The 21,936-nt window shown below is 43.5% G+C and overlaps 2 protein-coding genes across 2 annotated transcripts in view; both read right to left on the bottom strand.

Annotated features, from left to right (window-relative positions):
• Positions 1-20,028, bottom strand: part of LOC147120357 (dynein axonemal heavy chain 11-like) — a 133,142-nt gene extending 113,114 nt beyond the window's left edge. The window contains exons 1-5 of the mRNA XM_085984221.1: positions 19,939-20,028; positions 17,161-17,295; positions 6,130-6,269; positions 5,404-5,599; positions 5,168-5,272 (exon numbers count right to left, since the gene is read on the bottom strand). Of these exons, the coding sequence (XP_085840347.1) occupies positions 5,168-5,272; positions 5,404-5,599; positions 6,130-6,269; positions 17,161-17,295; positions 19,939-20,028 (666 nt within the window). The remainder of the gene's footprint in view (positions 1-5,167; positions 5,273-5,403; positions 5,600-6,129; positions 6,270-17,160; positions 17,296-19,938) is intronic.
• Positions 20,029-20,113: 85 nt separating this feature from the next.
• The window catches only part of LOC147120356 (dynein axonemal heavy chain 11-like), a 35,339-nt gene continuing 33,516 nt past the window's right edge, over positions 20,114-21,936 (bottom strand). Inside the window, exon 7 of the mRNA XM_085984220.1 lies at positions 20,114-20,823. Within this exon, the coding sequence (XP_085840346.1) occupies positions 20,542-20,823 (282 nt within the window). The 3' untranslated portion in view covers positions 20,114-20,541. The remainder of the gene's footprint in view (positions 20,824-21,936) is intronic.

The following is a 21,936-nucleotide window of genomic DNA, read 5'->3' as shown; positions in this document are numbered from 1 at the left end:
TGGTTGGCCAAAAGGTTCCTGTCCAAAATATTTTCACATAAGGTCAGAATTGAGTGTCGCAAGTGGACTATTACTAAAACAGAACAGAATAGTCATTCCACAGGCTCTACGTCAAGACATGCTCAAAAGGATTCATGAGGGACACCTCGGAATTGAAAAATGCAAAAGGAGAGCAAGAGACACTGTTTATTGGCCTGGCATAAATAAGGACATTGAGAACATGATAGGCAAATGTGAGACATGTCAGAAACACCAAAACAAACAAACAAAGGAACCAATGATAGTAGCTGACAGACCAACAGCACCATGGCAAAAGGTTGGTATGGACCTTTTTCATTTAAATGGTAAAGACTACCTAATAGTGATTGACTACTATTCTAACTATCCTGAGATGGCGCTGCTCTCAAGCACCACAGCAAGCAGTGTCATAATGCATGTGAAATCCATCTTCGCCAGACATGGAATTCCCAGGATTGCCGTTAGCGACAATGGTCCGTGCTTCAACTGTAAGGAGTGGCAACAGTTTGCAGCACATTATTACTTTCAGCACATCACATCCAGTCCTTTGTATGCTCAGTCAAATGGTAAGGCAGAGAAAGGTGTTCAAGTTCTCAAGCAGCTACTGAAGAAAGCGACAGAAAGCAAGTCTGATCCTTATCTCGCCCTGCTGAGCTACCGAGCCTCACCTTTAGACTGTGGTTCTTCACCTGCTGAACTACTAATGGGTCGCAAGTTGCGCACCACGCTACCCTGCTGTGCAAAAGAACGGCAAAGTGAGGAACTGAGACAGAGACTTCAACTGTTAAAGCTGAAACAGAAATCATACTATGACAAGTCATCCAAAACTCTAAAACCATTGACAAGGGATGATGTTGTCAGGATTGAGGATCCAGATGCATGGAACAGGAAAGCTACAGTTCTTGAGGAAGTAGGACCAAGGTCATACACTGTTAGAACTGAGGAAGGACAGATTCTCAGGAGGAACCGCCAATCCTTCCTAAAAACACAAGAGACTATTCAAGACCAGATTGATGACAATGCCGCAACTGCATCTTGTCATTCACCGCCAGAACAATCTCATGAAGACACATCAGACTTACCCGTGTTGAGAAGATCCACACGTGAAGTAAAAGAGCCTGATAGACTTAATCTTTGAGTACAATGTAAAGCTTTGAAAATGTGTTGACTGTTTTGAAAATGTTTAGGTTTATAGAGCATAACAAAAGTTATTGTTTTCTTGAAAGTTGATTGATATTGATTTTGTTAAACCTCAAAGAAAGGGGGATGTAATGATCAATAACATGTCATTCTATAGTGGACACTAGGTGGAGCCGTAGAGCTGTATATAGCTGTATGTATAAGACTACACTACCCAGCTGTATGTATATTAAGACTACATTACCCATGAGGCACTAGGCTACCCACAAGGCAGCAGTCAAGATGGAGGCCTCTACAGATACTGTACCTAGTCCACATGTGCTCAATAAAGTAACTAGCAAAAGCTAGCTGTGTTCATAATAAGAATGTCTATTTATTAATGAACATAAGATCGGGGACAAGGGATATCCACTGTACACCTGGCTGATGACACCGCTCCGTACGCCCAACACCCCTGCTGAGCTGCGGTACAACGAGAGCCATCAAGCTACCAGGAACATCGTTGAGCACACAATCAGCGTGCTCAAGCAACGGTTCCACTGTCTGGACCATTCTGGAGGAGCCCTGCAGTACTCGCCTGAGCGAGTCTCCCACTTCGTTGTTGTGTGCTGCATAACCTGGCAATCCTCAGGACGCAGCCAATGCCACCAGGCCTTGGAGCACCACCAGAGGAGGAGGAAGAGGAGGATGATCATCAGCAGCACCGGCAGGAGGGAGGCCCACAATGTAGAAACTGGAAAAGCCGTCCTTCAACGGCTGATAGCAAGCCGCTTCTAGGCCCCCGCTGAGGAAATGGCTTCTGCCAGAGAACATGAATGAAACCAACCCGCAACCCCTAAGCCGGCCAAGGCAACAATGATTTCAAAGACCAAACATGTACATTTTGAATACAAAAACGTATTTATTTTACAAACTGTATGTGTCATTTCCACATGACAAACTAATAGAAAGAAACACAAAAAAAGTCATTAACATAACTGGTTCTCACAACCTGGAGATAATGTCCAAAACACTGAACAAAATTTGACCACGAACCTCTTTCTGCCTTTAATTAAAAAAAAACATTTTGTCACACCTCCTACTTTTTGCCCTTCGAGGGTGACCTCCTTCCCTTGCGCACTTCCCCCCTTCCCACCCTACTGCTCCTCTGTAATGGGACCCCAGTGGCTGCAGCAAGGCTGGTGGAAGGCTGCTGATTGTCACAACCTGAGACTGCAGATGCCCTTGAAGGACGGCCTCAACCAGCTCTGGGCCTGCATGGGCGGCAGCAGTCTGTCCTACAGGCGGTGGCAAGTGCAGTGGAGAAGTGACAGTGGTGGCAGCAGGAATGCTGTCATCTTGAGAGTGGACAGAGACTCCCTGCGCGACTGACACACTGGCACTCCCACGGGGCAGCATTTCAGCATCCGGAGCAATCTGCTGGAGCACAGATTGCTGGCCTGCTGCAGCGCGGTGAGCGCCCCGGGGAAATGTGTCCGAACCAGCGAGGATGGCAGCAGTCAGTGCTTGCGTGGCCTCAATCTGAGTCTGCATGAGAGCAGTCTGAGATGGGGTCATGGCAGCCAGTGACTGAATTGCAGCACTAAGCATTTGCGTGGCATCCACCTGTGCTACAGCGAAGTGCTCCACGCTCCTTGCCAATGATTCAATGGATTTGGGCACCCTTCCCACTGCATCCATGAGCTCATTGTGCATGTCCACCACCTGGGTGTTCATTTCAGCGATGAGCCGCTCCTCCTCTGCGTCCAGTGCAGCAGGACTCGCTGACATACTCTCCCTCCAGGGAGAAGTCCCCTGAGCTTCCCTACCACCATCGCGTTGCTGCAGCCCGCTGGGTCCTGGAGCTTCACCCTCATCAGACCCTTCCCCCCCTGCACCCCTCCAGGGAAGGCGTGTTCCCAATGTGGGCATGGGCTTCCTTGGGAGAGGGTGGCGCTGATGCTCTGGCTTCCTCTTCGCCTGCAGCTTCACTCCCACTGGCAGCTTGAGGGCCCGTCTCCTCAGCTGGTGAATCACCATCTGAAAGCAGGGAGGTACAAGAGTGGCTTTAGTGTGAGGACAGGGTGGCAGTAAGGGAGGAATGAGTGCAGCGATTTAGTAAGTTGGATTGAAAGTGTCAAAGGCTGGTGTTGCGAGGAACAAGTGGAAGGAGAGAGGACAAAAAGGTGATGACCTTACCATTGCTGTCCAGAACGGGGTCGGCGTCTCCAGTGGCGATGGGACCGATCACCCGGCTTGCCACAATCCTGTGGACGCACACCTCAAGATCGCTGAGGGGTTGCAGCTGAGGCCGCCCTCCACCCGTCTGTTACTGCTGTCTCTTATTACGAGATAGCTTGGCCTGCAAGAAAAAGGACGGCGTCTGAGTAAATATACAGCCATGGTCTTGCCTGACGTGCCTCCCATAGTTGAATAGCCCTTACTGTATGCAGCCATGGTCTTGCCTGATGTGCCTCCCATAGTTGTATAGCCCTTACTGTATGCAAAGTGTGGAATGTGCATGTGTGTGTTTGATGAAAGGGCCATAGGTGTTGGATGAGTGTTGGGCATTGGGGCTTTTAAGACCCTCTGGCCATAGAGTGAGGTTGAGATGGAGGGATGGAGAGGTATTGAAAAAAAGCCACTCACCCAGACAACCCGAATGAGGTCATTGAACTTTTTTCTACATTGGATATGGGTCCTGGGCACCATGCTCCTTGAGGAGACGCTCTGAGCCACCTCCCTCCACACTCTTCTGTACTCGCGTGGCAAAGGCCTCCTGCCACTCTCTGGGTACAGTATAGATCTTCTGCGCTCCACCGCGCCAACCAGAGCCTCCAAGGCCCGCTCGCTGAAGCGCTGTGCTCGCTCCCTGGCCCTCTCCATAGTCCTTGCCTGCAAGATTTAGCCACAGGTCTGTCCAGGCCGAGATTCAAGGCTCCAATGAGCAGGGTGTGGCTGGAGAGCAAGATCGACCCTCCCCTTTAAGAACTGGCCAGCGCCAGTGTGTCTGTGTTCAATCGCTAACTGACAGCACCTGCGCTGAACCCGCGCTCTGAGGTAGCGCCTCGCTCCTCAGCCTTTGCGCCTCGAGAGGTGTGTAGCACCTGATTTAGCGCTCCAATCACCTCCAGGGGCGATAAAAACCAAATTTGCCATCGGAGGCGATAATTAGTGACAGGCACTAAATTTTGCACACGGCCGATAATGGCGCCCCAAATGGAGTGATACTGCATTCCCCCCCCCCCCCCCCGGTGTTTTACAGATCATTTCAACTACAATCCCTACTTGGAAGCAGTTTTCAACGTAACAGCTGACCCCATTCCTTCTGCTTCACTTGCCATTTTAACCAGCACAGCAGTTTTCAACATCACAGTTGACTGAACAGCTGCTGGAACACAAATATTCCAGTCAGCATGACTGAAGAACATCACAACTGATTGATCAGTTCTAATTAAGCTGTAATGTTGAAAACTACTGTGTTACATTAAAACAGCAATGGCAGTAATGCAATGGAAAAATGTGAAGAGCATTTAGGGGAACAATCCACATAAACAAATGCATTTTGGGGACAAAAAGCCTTTTCACTTATATGGGCTCCATGTATTAAGGCAGAAACATATCAGGATTAAGATGAGTTTGATACATCACTCAAGCTTCAATTTTGTGCTATCAATGTCACCTCAATTCTTTGGGATGTTCATTCCTTGTAATACAGACTATGCATTATCATGTATGTAGAACAGGAAGAGAGAGACAGATGAGCCGAGTTAGAAAATGATGAGATGTAAAAGAACACTTTGCTAACCATCTTTTGTTTGGAGAAGGTGACTCAGAAGATCATTGCAACATCAGACAAATTACAGAATGATAAGTATTTTGGCAAAATTTTAAACAGTTAAAAGAATACTGAAACACCTTTTAGAATTTCAGTAATAAATCAATGCTAACATATTTCTGTCACACAAGACAAACTGCATATATGTATCCAGAACTATATCATGACAGGTATAATTAATATAATATTTACCGTATGAAGAATCTCTCTTCTTGAATACAAATTTAGTGCTATGTCCGAGATGTTAAATCCTTTTAACAACCCAAGGTATTTGACCTCGCGAAGCACAGATGAAAGCTGAGTGAAAATAATTATAAGTTGATTCAGGAATGGGATTGTCTCCTACATAATATGAAATATCCATACTGTAACCGTGGCTAGATAATGATGCCATTTTAGGCCTCTTAAAAAGGAGAAAAATGCCTTACCTCAGGGCTAAAGTTCACAAAGTACAAACCAGATTCTTTGTTCCATTTGAGAAATGGCTGATTCAAGTTTGCCTGGCAAAGAGCATCTAGATTTTCTATCCACAGCATGTAGATTTCTTCATCATGGTGATCAATCAAAGTCAACATTCTGTCACATTTCTGGAAAACGAGGTTTGCTTCCTTTGTTTGTAGACTTCTAGAAATATACAAAATAGACAAACACATTATTTTAAAAAGCTATAATTATTAATAACTATGAACTGCAATTTGAAAAATATTTTGCATAAAACTTATGAAGTTCTTCATTTAAAGCTATATTTACAGATGATTAACGTGTCTGAATTGATTCTTCTGACTTAATATTCTTTCGCGAAGCTCTTGGGACCACTTCAAGTTGCCTGCTATCATTGGCATATTCTTATGCAATACTGCACAATTTCTCTTCACCTGCAAGAAAGTAGATGTCAAGCAGATACAGAATCACCAAAAAACAATTAAATTGATAAAATATCAAACATCTGTTCAAAACATTTTCTTTATTAATAGAAACATTACATGAACAGAAATAAAAAAAAATTTAATTACTCAAGTAAAAATTGAATACCAAGTCATTCTTTCTGAAGAAAAATGCTGCATTTGTAATTCAATCAATACTTCAACATTTTCTCATGTTAAAACATTACATTCAGCTTTTGAGAAATTTTAGCCTTCATGGCCTAGACTTACTTTGGGCAGGTGGCAATGGATTGCCAACAGCTATAAATCCAGCACTGCCCATTTTTGCCACTTCTACAGTGGAAGTAATCATCAGCTATTGGCGGAAAGAGAGATATTTCCTGTGTGGTATGCGTCACATAATCATACATCTGTTTATAAAGAAAAGGCTTATGATTTTATTACACAGCGCACAGAGTTAATCTTTCCCCAATGGATACCTAATTCTACATTGGGGGCACTTCTAACAGTGTACCAGTGATTATTCATGGGCAATACTGGTACTGTATACTAGCTGCAGTGAGGGTCAGGTTACCATGGATAAAGTGCATTTTTGCACCCTGTCTCCACTTCCCTCCCCATTCCAGGTATGTCCACTGTTTTTTTTATATAAAGCCAACAAGGTTGACAAACCTTATTGAATTCTTTGAAGTAACAGAAAGGGTCGATAAATGGTAATGTCATAGATGCAATATATTTGGATTTCCAAAAGGCCTTCGATAATGTAGACTCATGACTCAGGTCAGAACATGGAGTCAGGGGACAAGTAGCAGAACGGATAGCAAGCTGGCTACAACACAGAAAACAGTGAGTAGGGGTTAAAGGTAGTTACTCAGATAAGCAAAAGATGGGAAGTGGTGTTCCACAAGGATCGGTAACTGGGACCACTGTTATTTACCATTTACATAAACAATTTGAACTCAGGAATCAGAAGTACAATTTCAAAATTTGCAGATGACACCAGATTGGGGATGTAGTTAACACAGAGAACTGCGACAAAATAAAGGGAGAATGGGTGTGTAATTGGAAAATGAATTTCAATATAGACAAGTGCGAGGTTGTGCTTTTTGATAAGAAGAATAAAGAGGCCACATATTCCTTGGAAAATAAGTGTCTAAACGGGAAAGAGGAACAGAGGGATCTGGGGAGACAGATACAGAAAATCACTAAAAGTAGCGACAGGTCATAAAAAAGCCAACAAAGCACTGTGGTTCATTCCTAGAGGGATAGAATTGAAAAACAGAGAAGTTATATTAAACTTGTATAAAACCTTGGTTAGACCACACATGAAGTACTGAGAACAGTTCTGGTCTCCATATTATAGGAAGGATATAGAGGCAATGGAGAAGGTGCAAAAAAGATTTACTAGAATTATACCAGAACTGAGAGGTTATACCCATCAGGAAAGATTGAACAGGCTGGGGCTATTTTCTCTGGAAAAAAGACTGAGGGGGTGACCTGATGGAGGTCTTTAAGTTTATGAAAGGGTAGACGTAGAGAACATAAGAACTAGGAGCAGGAGTAAGCCATTCGGCCCCTCGAGGCTACTCCGCCATACAATAAAATCATGGCTGATCTTCTACCTCAACTCCACGTTCCTGCACTATCCCCATATGCCTTGATTCTCTTAATATCCAAAAATCTATCGATTTCTGTCTTGAATATACTCAATGACTAAGCCTCCACAGCCCTCTGAGGTAGAGAATTCCAAAGATTCACCACCCTCTGAGTGAAGACATTTCTCCTCCAAACAGTCCTAAATGGCCGACCCCTTATTCTGAGACTGTGACCCCTGGTTCTGGACTCTCCAGTCAGGGGAGACATTCTCCCTGCATCGATCCAGTCAAGCCCTGTAAGAATTTTGTATGTTTCAATGAGATCGCCTCTCATTCTTCTAAACTCTAGAGAATATAGGCCTAGTCTACTCAATCTCTCCTCATACGACTTCACATTTCTCCACATTATACTCCATTTGCCATGTTCTTGCCCATTCACTTAGTCTGTCTATATCCCCTTGAAACCTCTTTGCATCCTCCTCACAACTTACATTCCAACCTAGCTTTGTATCATCAGCAAACTTGGATATATTACAATTGGCCCGCTCATCCAAATCATTGATGTAGATTGTGAATAGCCGAGGCCCAAGCACTGATCCTTGCGGTACCCCACTAGTTACAGCCTGCCAACCCGAAAATGGCCCGTTTATTCCTACTCTCTGTTTTCTGTCTGTTAACCAATCCTCAATCCATGCTAGTATATTACCCCCAATCCCATGAGTCCTAATTTTGTTTAATAACCTTTTGTGTGGTACCTAATCGAATGCCTTCTGAAAATCCAAATACACCACATCCACTGGTTCCCCCTTATCTATTCTGCTAGTTACAACCTCAAAAAACACTAATAGATTTGTCAAACATGATTTCCCCTTCATAAATCCGTATTGACTCTGCCCAATCCTATTATTGTTTTCTAAGTGCCCTGTTACCGCATCCTTAATAATAGATTCTAGCATTATCCCTACTACTGATGTCAGGCTAACTGTAGTTCCCCATTTTCTCTCTCCCTTCTTTCTTAAATATATATATATATCCAGGGATATACAATATTTAGGAAGGATCGGCAAAAAGGTAGGGGAGGTGGGGTAGCATTGCTGGTAAAGGAGGGGATTAATGCAATGGAAAGGAAGGATATTAACTCGGATGAAACGGAATCTGTATGGGTAGAAATGAGAAATAGCAAGGGGAGGAAAACGTTAGTGGGTGTGATATATAGGCCTCCAAATAGTAATATGGAGGTGAGGGAAGGCATAAAAAGGGAAATTAGAGAAGCGTGCGATAAGAGCACAGCTGTCATCATGGGTGACTTTAATTTACATATTGATTGGACTACCCAAATTAGTAAAAATTCTGAGGAGGAGGAATTCCTGGAATGTTTTCGGGACGGTTATCTGGACCAATATGTCGAGGAGCCGACTCGAGATCAGGCCATTTTAGACTGGGTATTGTGCAATGAGAAGGGACTTATCAACAATCTTCTTGTACGAGGCCCCTTGGGCCAGAGCGATCATAATATGATCGAGCTCTCAGTCGAGATGGAGAGTGAGGAAATTGAATCAGAGACTAAGGTCCAGAACTTAAATAAAGGGAATTACGAGGGTATGAGACGGGAATTGGGTAAGATTGATTGGGTGGTGTTTCTGGGGGGATTGACAGTGGATAGACAATGGCAAGCATTCAAAGATAGAATGGAAGAATCCCAGAACATGTTTATACCGGTTTGGCATAAAAATAAACCTAAAAAGGTGGCTCAACCGTGGATAACGAGGGAAATTAGGGACAGCATAAAATAAAAAAAAAGGGCATATCAACTGGCAAAAAAAAGCACCAGACCGGAAGATTGGGGGCAGTACAGGATACAGCAAAAGAGGACAAAGGGATTAATCAGGAAGGGGAAAATAGAATACGAAAGTAAACTTGCAGCAAACATAAAGACAGACTGCAAAAGCTTTTATCGGTATATCAGGAGGAAAAGACTGGTAAAATCCCAAGTCGGTCCCTTGCAGTCCGATTCGGGAGAATATATAATGGAGAATAAGGAAATGGCAGACCAATTAAACTCATACTTTGGTTCTGTATTCACAAAGGAGGACACAAATAACCTCCCAGGAATATCGGCAAACATAGGGACTAATGAGAGGGAGGAGCTGACAGAAATTAGTATCTCTAGGGATATGGTGTTGGGTAAGTTGAGGGGACTGAAGGCCGACAAATCCCCGGGGCCTGATAAACTACATCCTAGGGTACTTAAGGAGGTGGCCCTGGAGATAGCAGATGCTCTAAGGATCATCTTCCGGAACTCCATTGACTCGGGAACAGTACCCGTGGATTGGAGGGTAGCTAATGTTACCCCAATATTTAAAAAGGGGGGTAGAGAGAAAGCAGGGAATTATAGACCAGTAAGCCTTACATCGGTTGTGGGCAAAATGCTAGAGTCCATTATTAAGGATAAAATAGCGGAGCACTTGACAAATGGGGAAAGGATCGGACAGAGTCAACATGGATTTACAAAGGGTAAATCGTGTTTGACTAATCTGCTGGAATTTTTTGAGGAAGTAACTGGTAAAATAGATGGGGGAGAGCCAGTGGATGTGGTGTACCTTGACTTCCAGAAAGCCTTCGATAAGGTTCCACACAAAAGATTATCATGCAAAATTAAGGCTCATGGGATTGGGGGCAAAGTATTAACGTGGATAGAGAACTGGCTGGCGGATAGAAAACAGAGAGTTGGAATAAACGGCTCGTTTTCGGAGTGGCAGGCAGTGACCAGCGGGGTGCCGCAAGGATCTGTCCTGGGACCCCAGCTGTTCACAATATATATAAATGATCTGGATCAGGGAATTGGATGCAATATTTCCAAATTCGCTGACGACACTAAACTAGGAGGAGGGGTGGGCTCTGATGAGGATGTCAGGAGGCTACAGTGCGATTTGGACAGGTTGGGGGAATGGGCGGATACGTGGCAGATGCACTATAATGTGGATAAATGCGAGGTTATCCACTTTGGGGGTAAAAACAGGAGGGTAGATTATTATCTAAATGGCAATAGATTGGGAGATGGGGAAGTGCAGAGGGACCTGGGTGTTCTTGTGCACCAGTCACTGAAGGAGAGCATGCAGGTGCAACAGGCGATTAAGAAGGCAAATGGTATGTTGGCCTTCATATCAAGGGGGTTCGAGTATAGGAATAGGGATACCTTACTACAGCTGTACAAGGTGCTGGTGAGACCGCATCTGGAGTATTGTGTACAGTTTTGGTCGCCCCATCTGCGGAAGGATGTTCTTGCCATGGAAAGAGTGCAGCGGCGATTCACCAGGCTGATACCTGGAATGGCGGGAATGACCTACGAGGAGAGATTGAATAGTTTGGGCTTGTACTCACTGGAGTTTAGAAGATTGAGAGGGGATCTCATCGAAACATATAAAATTATGGCAGGCCTGGACAGGCTGAATTCAGAGAGAATGTTTCCAATGGCAGGGGAGCACAGAACCAGGGGCCACAGTCTAAAAATAGCGGGCAAATCATTTAAAACAGAGATGAGGAAGAATTTCTTCACTCAAAGAGTGGTGAGCCTGTGGAATTCCCTGCCACAGAGGGCTGTGAAGGCTAATTCAATAAATATTTTCAAGAGAGAATTGGATATATTTCTGAAGGCTAAGGGGATTAAGGGTTACGGAGAAAAGGCGGGGACGGGGTACTGAACTGGTAAGATCAGCTAAGATCTCAGACGAAGATCAGCCATGATCTCATTGAATGGCGGAGCAGGCTCGAAGGGCCGAATGGCCTACTCCTGTTCCTATCTCTATGTTTCTATGTTTCTAAATAGTGGGGTTACATTTGCCACCTTCCAATCCGCAGGAACCATTCTAGAATCAATGAAATTTTGGAAGATGACAACCAATGCATCCACTCTCTCTTTCAAAACCCTAGGATGTAGGCCATCAGGTCCAGGGGATTTATCGGCTTTCAGTCCCATTAATTTCACCAGTACTATTTCTTTACTAATATTAATTTCTTTCAGTTCCTCGTTCTCGCTAGACCCTTGGTTCTCCACTATTTCCAGGAGATTTTTTGCATCTTCTTCCATGAAGACAGACACAAAGTATTTATTTAATTTCTCCGCCATTTCCTTATTCCCCATTATAATTTCTCCTGTCTCAGCCTGTAAGGGACCCAACATTTACTTTCACTAATCTTTTCCTTTTTACATACCTATAGAAGCTTTTACGTCTGTTTTTATGTCTCTTGCTAGTTTACTCTCATATTCTATTTTCCCTTTCTTTATCAATTTCTTGGTCCTCCTTTGCTGAATTCTAAAATCCTCCCAATCCTCAGACTTACTGCTCTTTTTGGCAACATTATAAGCCTCTTCCTTTGATCTAATACTATCTTTAACCACTCGTTAGCCACGGTTGGACCACTTTTCCTGTGGGGTTTTTGTGCCTTAAAGGAATGTATATTTGTTGTAAATTATGTATTAATTCTTTAAATGCTAGCCATTGCTTGTCTACCGTCATACTGTTTAATGTAGTTTCCCAATCTGCCTTAGCCAACTCTCCCCTCATACCTGCATAGTTTGCTTTGTTTCGATTTAACACCCTCGTTTTGGATTTAACTAAATCACTCTCAAACTTAATATACAATTCTATCATATTATGGTCACTCTTCCACAAGGGCCCCTTTACTACAATTAACCCTTTTTCATTGCACAATACTAGATCTAAAATAGCCTGTTCCCTAGTTGGTTAGAGAAGATGTTTCCACTTGCAAGTGAGAGCAGAACTAAGGGCCATAAATATAAGACAGTCACTAATAAATCCAATAGGCAATTCAGGAGAAACATCTTTATCCAGAGCGTTCGAATGTGCAATGTGGTAGTTGAGGCGAGTAGCATAGATGCATTTAAGGGGAAGCTAGATACACACGAGGGAGAAAGGAATAGAAGGATATGCTGATGGGGTTAGATGAAGAAGGGTCGGAGGAGACTCGTGTGGAGCATAAACACTGGCATGACCTGTTTCTGTGCTGTAAATACTGTGCAAGGTGAAATAAAGCCAGTCTTTGGCTGACATTTAGAAAAACACAGAACAGATGGCAGGTCAATAGCTTTTTTGATTCAATCCCCTATTCCACTCTTCAGTGGTATCTCCTTACCATTAAATTTAGGGGCAGAAGAAAACCACAAAATAAAATGTTTAAACATAGTTACCTGCAAGAAGGAAAGCTAACCCGCTGTCCTTTTAGGTAATAATCAGATAAAGCATTTTGTGGCTTATTAAAATCCATTTTCACTTGACAATCAGTAGTCAAAATCTTCACAATTTTGAATACTATACAATTTAATCTTCTAACCTGTCATTGCAATGTCCCTAAGCTGTATAATTCTTGTAATATTAGTTAATCTTCCAAAGCATTGCACATAGGGAGTCCACACTTAATGAAGGATTCAGGTGAAGTTGGGTTAGAGGGCAAGGGATAATTGTAGCAGAGTGCACAGGCATGACATTTTGAATACTATACTGGTTGATCTCCATGGGGTTGCACACAAGTGTAGTCTTCAGGTGAAAGTGGGTTAGTGCGGGGGGGGGGGGGGGCGGGCGCGGTATGGAGGAGTATAATTGGACTAGGGCATGCTGACATAATTCAATCCCCAGTTTACCATCATAGATTCTGTCCTTATTTTTAAGAAGTACAGTACTGATTTTATATTTTTATAATTAAATAGCAAAATGCACAGTAATTTGGGAAGCAGAGAAATAGAGTTGGTTGGAGCATACGAGTTTCTCTGCAGTACAAGCTGAGTAACTAGGAAATACAAACCAGAGTTGCTACAAGCACCACCCCTGGTGAGAGGGTGGAATTACAGTGTGATAAGTTTGCATAGGCGTTTCCCATCATAAATGTGGGTCATGTGGGTTCCGTGGCTTCAGAGTATCCCACTATGGAGAGGCAGGACATAATATTAACAGATTTACATAAGGCTCCTACAGTGCAGTTGTGAGCCAGATTTAAATTTTATAGTTGCTGCGCAGGTTTCCCAGGGTTGGGAAACTTGGTAGTGAAAGCTGCTGGCTCCACAAACTAAATGCCTTTTACAGCACTCCTTGTGGGCCAGGAGGTGCAGGAGTGCTCCCCTTAGCCCCTCAAGGATGCATTCGACCTCCCATCTGTCAATCATAGCCTCTCTCTCCCTTCTGTCGCAACCGTGAATGTCCCCCCCCCCTCCAGCCCTGATGGCCTCTCTCTTTCCTCCTCCTACTCCCAGCTGGCCAGGCTGTCAATTTGGTCGGCTGCCAGGCGGGAAGCAGAAGAGTGATAATGAAAGGTCCTGCCAAATTTAATGGCAGGACCTCCGCGCCCCCAGCCTTGCCAGGTTCTTTGGCCGTTTCCGACCTTCCCTGAACTCTCCCCACCTCCCAGTAAATATTGGAGCCTATATGTTTAACTCCCATAATGGCTCAGTGGGCAGTGAGATAACAAAGGTGTGGAGGAGAGTTTGTTTTGGTGGGAGAGGAGTGGATGATATTAGAGGTGGAAATGTGATCTTGGCAATAGATCAGATGTGGAATTTAAAGCTCAGTTCAGGGTCAAACAGGACACCAAAGTTGTGCACTGTCGAGTTCATCCTGAGCAAGTAGCCAGAGAAGGGGATGAATAAGCATAAGGTATAGAGTTTCTGATGGGCATCGAATAGGATGGCTTCAGATTTGCTAATGTTGAACTGTAGAAACAAACAGGTTCACTCACGACTGGATACTGGGACAGTCAGACCAAACAGTCGTGGAGATAAGGGTTGTCGTGGAGATAATGCCATCAAGCCCACTCCGTCTAAAGACCATGTACAACCTATTCTATTAGAAGAAAGAAAGACTTGCATTTATAGAACGCCTTTCACGACCTCGGGATTTCTCAAAGCGCTTTACAGCCAATGAAGTAATTTTGAAGTGTAGTCACTATTTTAATGTAGGAAACATGGCAGCCAGTTTGCACCCAGCAAGATCCCATAAACAATGTGATAATGATCAGATAATCTGTTTTAGTGATGTCGATTGAGGAACACTGAGGATAACTCCCCTGCTTTTTTTTTTTTAAATAGTGCCATGGGATCTTTTAGGGCTACCAGAGAGAGTTTAATGTCTCATCCGAAAGACGACACCTTCGACAGTGCAGCACTCCCTCCGTACTGCACTGGAGTGTCAGCCTAGATTGTTGTGCTGGAGTGCGATTTGAACCCACAACCTTCTGACTCAGAGGAGAGTGTGCTACCCACTGAGCCACGGCTGACACCACACTCATACTCCAATTTGTGGATTCTCCTGTGCAGTAACAATCTAATTGTGCTTACTCCTTTGCTAAAGGCACAGTTACTAAAAGTAATCAAAAAGGCTAATGGAATGTTGACCTTTCTCTCGAGGGGGGGGCTGTAATACAAAGATGAGGAAGTGCTGTTTCAGTTGTACACAGAGCCTTGGTCAGACCCCATCTGGAGTACGGTGTTCAGTTTTGGGAACCATGCCTCCTGAAGAGGGTACAGCACAGATTCCCCAGAATTTACCAGGGCTTAAAGGGTTAAATTATGGATTCTATCGCATCTGTTTAATCTCCTAAAGGAAGGTTCTGTCCAATTACTCCTGGATCACCAAAGCTAATTAAGTGAAATTCCAGAATACTTATTCAGAACAAGAACAACAACAAGTATTTATATAGCACCTTTAACATAGTAAAACATCCCAAGGCGCTGCACAGGAGTATTATAAGACAAAAAATGTGACACTGAGCCACAAAAGGAGAAATTAGGCAGGTGCCCAAAAGCTTGGTCAAAGAGGTAGGTTTTAAGGAGCATCTTAAAGAAGGAAAAAGAGGTAGAGAGGCGGAGAGGTTTAAGCAAGGAATTCCAGAGCTTAGGGCCTAAGCAACAGAAAGTATGGCCACAATGGTTGAGCGACTATAATCAGGGATGCTCAAGAGGCCAGAATTAGAGGAGCGCAGATATCTCCGGGGGGGGGTGGGGGGGGGGGGGTTGTGGGGCTGAAGGAGATTACAGAGATAGGGAGGGCGAGGCCATGGAGGGCTTTGAAAACAAGGATGAGAATTTTGAAATCGAGGCGTTGCTTAACCAGGAGCCAATGTAGGTCAGCGAGCACAGGGGTGATGGGTGAATGGGACTTGGTGCGTTAGGACACAGGCAGCCGAGTTTTGGATGACCTCAAGTTTTTGTAGGTTAGAATGTGGGAGGCCAGTGTTGGAATAGTCAAGTCTAGAGGTAACAAAGGCATAGATGAGGGTTTCAGCAGCGGATGAGGGTTTCAGGGCGGAGACGGGCGATGTTACGGAGGTGGAAATAGGCGGTCTTAATTATGCCACGGATATGTGGTCAGAAGCTCATTTCAGGAACAAATATGACACCAACGTTGCGAACAGTGTGGTTCAGCCTCAGACAGATGTTAGGAAGAGGGATGGAGTCAGTGGCTAGGGAACGGAGTTTGTGGCGGGAACCGAAAACAATGGCTTCGGTCTTCCCAATATTTAATTGGAGAAAATTTCTGCTCATTCAGAACTGGATGTCAGACAAGCAGACTGATAATTTAGAGACCGTGGAGGGGTCGAGAGAAGTGGTGGCGAGGTAGAGCTGGGTGTCATCAGCGTACATGTGGAAACTGAAGCTGTGTTTTTGGATGATGTTGCCGAGGGGCAGCATGTAGATGAGAAATAGGAGGGGGGGTCAAGGATAGATCCTTGGGGGACACCAGAGGTAACGATGCGGGAGCGGGGAAGAGAAGTCATTGCAGGTGTTTCTCTGGCTACGATTAGATAAGAATGGAACCAGGCGAGTGCAGTCCCACCCAGCTGGATGACAGTGGAGAGGCATTGAAGAAGGATGGCGTGGTCAACCGTGTGAAAGGCTGCAGACAAGTCAAGGAGGATGAGGAGGGATAGTTTACCTTTGTCACAGTCACAAAGAATGTAATTTGTGACTTTGATGAGAGCCGTTTCGGTACTGTGGCAGGGGCAAAAGCCTGATTGGAGGGATTCAAATATGGAGTTGCGGGAAAGATGGGCATGGATTTGGGAGGCGACAACATGTTCAAGGACTTGAGAGGAAAGGGAAGTTGAAGATGGGGCGGTAGTTTGCAAGGAGGGAGGGGTCGAGGGTTGACGACGGCTGATTTGAGGGAGATAGCTCCACTCTACAATAATAGCCTGTTGTTATGCACAATGATGACACTTCCAAAGTCGCACCCTCCTTCCTTCACCATGAAATAACAGTTACCTCGGTAACATGAGTGGGATGAAGTTCTAACTTCTTAATCTTCAGCAAAGGAGCAAGAACAATTAGATTGTTACTGAACAGGAGTATCCACAAACATGAGTAGGAGTGTGGCGTTAACACCAAGAAGACTGGAACACCTGTGCATGCTGCTGATTTAATAGGCCAATAATTGTAGTTACTGCTGTTTAGTTCCACAAGTAAATCTCTTCCGGTTAACAAAATAAATATGTCTCCACCAGCCCCATCTGTATTCAAAGCTCTCTTCCTCTTGGCAGAGCAATTCATCACATTCTGAAACAACCAATGATTCTCAGATTGAAGTAGAAATGGGTTACAGCACTGACAGCTCATACTGCCCTTGGAAATATAACAGTTCAGTAATGAAAGTTACACTTTTGAAATTCACCATTAGTAAAAATGAAAATGTTACTTTACCTTTGTTTGATTATCAAATATTTGTTTGCAGCTGTCAAGTTCTGCCTCAAATATTGCAAGAAGGTTGGCATAATTCAAAGCAAAAATAGTGGCAATGACCGGTCGCTGTAGCAATGCACCAAATACTGACAGAAGCTAACAGAGAAAATATTTTTTAATTACAAATCATAACTTAGTATTTTAATTGTCAATAGAAACTATGAACATTTTTTAGCTGCAACTTTTCTACATTATCTCCTACACCATTCTCCTCCGCCTAAAAAGGAGAAAAGTGCCACTACATCCACACAGGCCATTAACATCCTATTTTGTCAACTTGCCTATTAATATGTGGATGAACAGCATAAAATCAGAATATTTTATTAATGGGGACAGACTAGGAGCTGTGGGATTTAGGTGTCCAATCAAACAAATCAACAAAATCTAGATGCGGTCTCCTCTACATTGGGGAGACCAAACGCAGATTGGGTGACCGCTTTGCGGAACACCTCCGTTCAGTCCGTAAGGGTGACCCCGAGCTTCCGGTCGCCTGTCATTTTAATTCAACGCTCCATTCCCACTCGGACCTCACCATCCTTGGCCTCTTGTATTGTTCCACGGGAGCTCAACGTAAACTCGAGGAACAGCACCTCATCTTCCAATTAGGCACTCTGCAGCCTTCCGGACTCAATATAGAGTTCAATAATTTCAGATCATAACCTCGGCCCCTATTTCATTTTTTCTTGTAATTTTTCCACTCCTTTCCCCCCCCCCCCCCTTTCCTTTTGTTTCGCTCTCACACCTGGCAGCTATCCCTTGCCCTGCCAGTACACTTTACACCTAATCTCAGCCTATTACCATCTCGTCTAGCTTCTAACACCTTTTATTGTCTCTTTTTTACTTCTTTTGTTTCTTTTATTCTTTTGTCCGACCGCAGCCCTGCCTCCGATCTATCTTTTCTTTCCAGTTTTGAAGAAGGGTTCGACCTGAAACGTCAACTCAAATTTCTGTCCACGGATGTTGCCTGACCTGCTGAGTTTTTCCAGCATTTTCTGTTGTTATTTCACCAAAATCTAAGGCACAGTTACTAAAAGTAATCAAAAAGACCAATGGAATGTTGGCCTCTCGCTCTCTCGGGGGGCTGGAATACAAAGGTGAGGAAGTGCTGCTTCAGTTGTACAGAGCCTTGGTCAGACCCCATCTGGAGTACGGTGTTCAGGTTTGAGAACCACACCTCCTGAAAAAAATGTTGGCCTTGGAGAGGGTACAGCGCAGATTCACCAGCATTATACCAGGGCTTTAAGTGTTAAATTAGGAGGTCGCGTCACATAAACTTGGTTTGAATTCCCTCAAGTTTAGAAGGTTGAGGGGTGATCTTACTGATGTCTTTAAAAGATAAAGGGCATCAATAGGGTACATACAGATAAACTATTTCATCTGGTGGGGGGTCCCAGAACAAGGAGTCATAATTTTAAAATTAGAGCTAGTCCATTTAGGAGTGAAATCACAAAGCACATTCTTTTAAACATACACACAAATGGTAGTAGAAATCTGGAACTCTCTCCCCCAAAAGGCTATGGATGCTGGATCAATTGAAATTTTCAAGATGGATACGTTTTTATTAGGCAAGGCTATCAAGGGATATAGAGCAAAGCTGGGTAAATGGAGTTGAGGTACAGATCAGGCATGATCTAACTGAATGGCAGAACATGTTCGAGGGGCTGAATGGCCTACTCCTGTTCCTGTTTCCTCCTAAACATTTCCCCCTTCATTTTGCTTAACAACCTGGATGAATCTGGTTTAACTTATCCTCATGGGAGACCCCAAATGTCATTTTTCAAATTAGGTCTGCAGGTAGACAGTCCAATTTTATAGTAGCAGGATCACCACAATACTGGTTACTTAAGGTACAGTGCTACATTAAAACAATAGCAATTTACAACGCAGAAGAGGGTCCATCATGTCTGTGGCAGGTCTTTGCTACAGCAATCCAAAGCTAATCCCACTGCCCCACGCTCTCCCCATAGCCCTGTATTTTGCCTACTTAAAATATTTAGCTAATTTTCCCTTAAATTCCTCTAATTCTACCCTCTTGAGCATCCCTGATTATAATCATTCAACCTTTGGTGGCCGTGCCTTCTGCTGCCGTGGCCCTAAGCTCTGGAATTCATTCCCTAAACCTCTCCGCCACGCTACCTCTCTTTCCTCCTTTAAGACGCTCCTTAAAACCTACCTCTTTGACCAAGCTTTTGGTCACCAGCCCTAATTTATCCTCATGTGGCTCGGTGTCAAATTTTTTTTGTCTTAAATACTCCTGTGCAGCGCCTTGGGACGTTTTACTACGTTAAAGATGCTATATAAATACAAGTTGTTGTTGTTATTAAAAGATGCAATGGTCTCTGCCTCAACCAGTGTCTGTGGCAAAGCTTTCTACGCTCCAACAGTCCTCTCCTCACTCTCTTAGTGACTATGTTAAGTTAATGACCCTTCATTACTGACTCCACAACCAGAGGAAAATTTTGCCCTATCAAAACTCTTCATAGTTTAACAAAACAAAAACCAGAAGAACACCTTTATAAAAACTGTATACAAAGATAATGTTGCGACTTCAGTAGCTGAAAGCTTTTCTCCCTTCATTTGGGTACCTTATACTTTAAGCCAAAATACACATCTAGTAGTTTTAAGCCCCATCTAATAAATCATGACAAAACTAACTCAAAACAATTCATAAATGTGATTTGTTGCTTGCCAGAGGTGCCTGTTTTTCCATCGTAGACACATCAGAGCATTATTTAGTACCTTAAAAGCTGATTCCAGAGCTCCTGAATCCTGAAATGCAAGGTTCAGCACGGAGCCCATGCGTTGGTCAAAATCGTATATCTGCTCCATGTATCTGCTGTGATCAGACAAAAATTCCTACAGATTGCAATGAATATATTTAGATTTGAATAAGGTAGTCTTTGCATAATTTAATTCACACAATGAATTACACATTTTCAAATATAAAGAAATCGAAATTCTCTGAAGTCTTAAATTAGTCTTTAAATCACCAACTTAGCATTAGCTCTTTTGTAATGTTCTCAAAAAAAATCTAAAATTCATTTTAAAATGTAGATATTCTATAAAGTGCAAATCAAAGTAAATACAGGAAACTTTGGTTTATCCGGAGGTTAACTGTCCGGAATGCTCGATCCACCGGCAAAATTCAGGAGTCGGTTCAGTAAGTTTTTTTTTTTCTTTTCGTTGCTTTTTTTTCCACCAGTCGGGCTCTGCAAGGTCTAGCTAAAGCTGTTGCTTAGCTACAGAGACGCTTGCAAGCTATGGCTGACTGTTTAGAAGCTGTTGCTAAGCAACAGGGTTTGTTGCTAGATACGGAGCTCAAAAGCTCCGTATGTTTTAACATTAGCGCTGGTTTGTCTGGCAGTTTTGATGGGACGGCAACAGCTCGGTCCCGTCGGTGCCGGATATCACAAAGTTTCCTGTATGAAGTTCCTTTGTTTCAAAATTGAGCAGTACCATATTACTGTAATCCAGTGGATCATATTTGCTTTCCCCAAATACTCGCCAGCATTCCTGAAATTCTTCATTGATACTGTAGACCTTTTCACTGAAAGCTTTTCCTTTGGAACCTCCTATTTCAATTTTCTCCAATTTAAGAAACTCTGTAGCAGTAGTGAACAGTTCCTGAAAGCAAATGACCACAGTGAGCAAGTAACCTTTCAACATGTCAATATCATGTGTTAAGTATTTTGTTTCATAGAATCATAGAATGATACAGCACAAAAGGAGGCCATTCGGGCCATTGTGCCTGTGCCTGCTCTTTGAAAGAGCTATCCAACTAGTCCCACTTCCCTGCTCTGTCCCCATAGCCTTGGAATTTTTTTCCTTTCAAGTATTTATCCAATTCCCTTTTCTGAAACTAAAAAGAACATATTGGCCCAGAACTTGGTGTCGGGGGCTTGCCGCGCGTGCAAGCCCCCGATGTGCACTTACCCGGCGCGCCGACATCTGAAACCTGGCCCGCAGTGGATTTCCTGTCAGTGGCCCGGTTCTGATGTCGGCGCGCTGTGCTAACCTGACCCAGCGGCGTAGTTAGTGCGATGTGCCGGCTGGGATCAGGTGAGCACTGTTCAGCCAATCAGGGGAGGGGAAACTTCATTCATAAGTTTGATAGTAAAGACTGTCAAACTCATGAAAAGTACGGCACCACAAAACACTACTTAAACTTCAAATAAAATTTTAAAAAGCATCCCAATAATTAAATTATGAATAACTTTAAAAAACTATTTTAAACAATTAATCAAATTTTTGAAAAAAATAAATTTTTAAAAATATAGGGTCTAAAACTAAACTTACCTTACTGTAGATTCTTTAAAAATAATAAACCTGTGGAAAAAAAAAATTCTAAATTGTACTAAAAGACCACTTACCTGTAAAACTGAGTACTTACGTGTGGTTTTTCAATGTGTAAAAACCGGAGCCCTTTACACATGCGCAAATCTGTAAAAATACAGGAAATCCAAGTCGCACGCGCTGCCCAATACCGCGCATGCGTTCAGCCTCTTAACCCCTTGGGTCAGAGGACAGGAAATGCCGGTTTTCAGCGCATGCGCTGTGCATGCTGAAAACCGGCAATTCCTCCTGGCACACGCGTGAGTACCCTGTCCGTACTCACGCGTTGTGACAGGAATTACTGGGCCATTTAGAAGTGAACATATCTTACAATTTTTATGACTTGCTGATAATGTTGAGATGCAATGGCAAAAGTACAGTTAACATATCTAGGTTGTACACGTA

This window comes from Somniosus microcephalus, chromosome 4 (genome assembly GCF_052327205.1).
Source record: "Somniosus microcephalus isolate GS21.2 chromosome 4, FLI_Smic_1.0, whole genome shotgun sequence".
NCBI lineage: Eukaryota > Metazoa > Chordata > Chondrichthyes > Squaliformes > Somniosidae > Somniosus > Somniosus microcephalus.
Note: the sequence above shows the minus strand (reverse complement) of the source record. Positions and strands in the feature narration are given on the sequence as shown.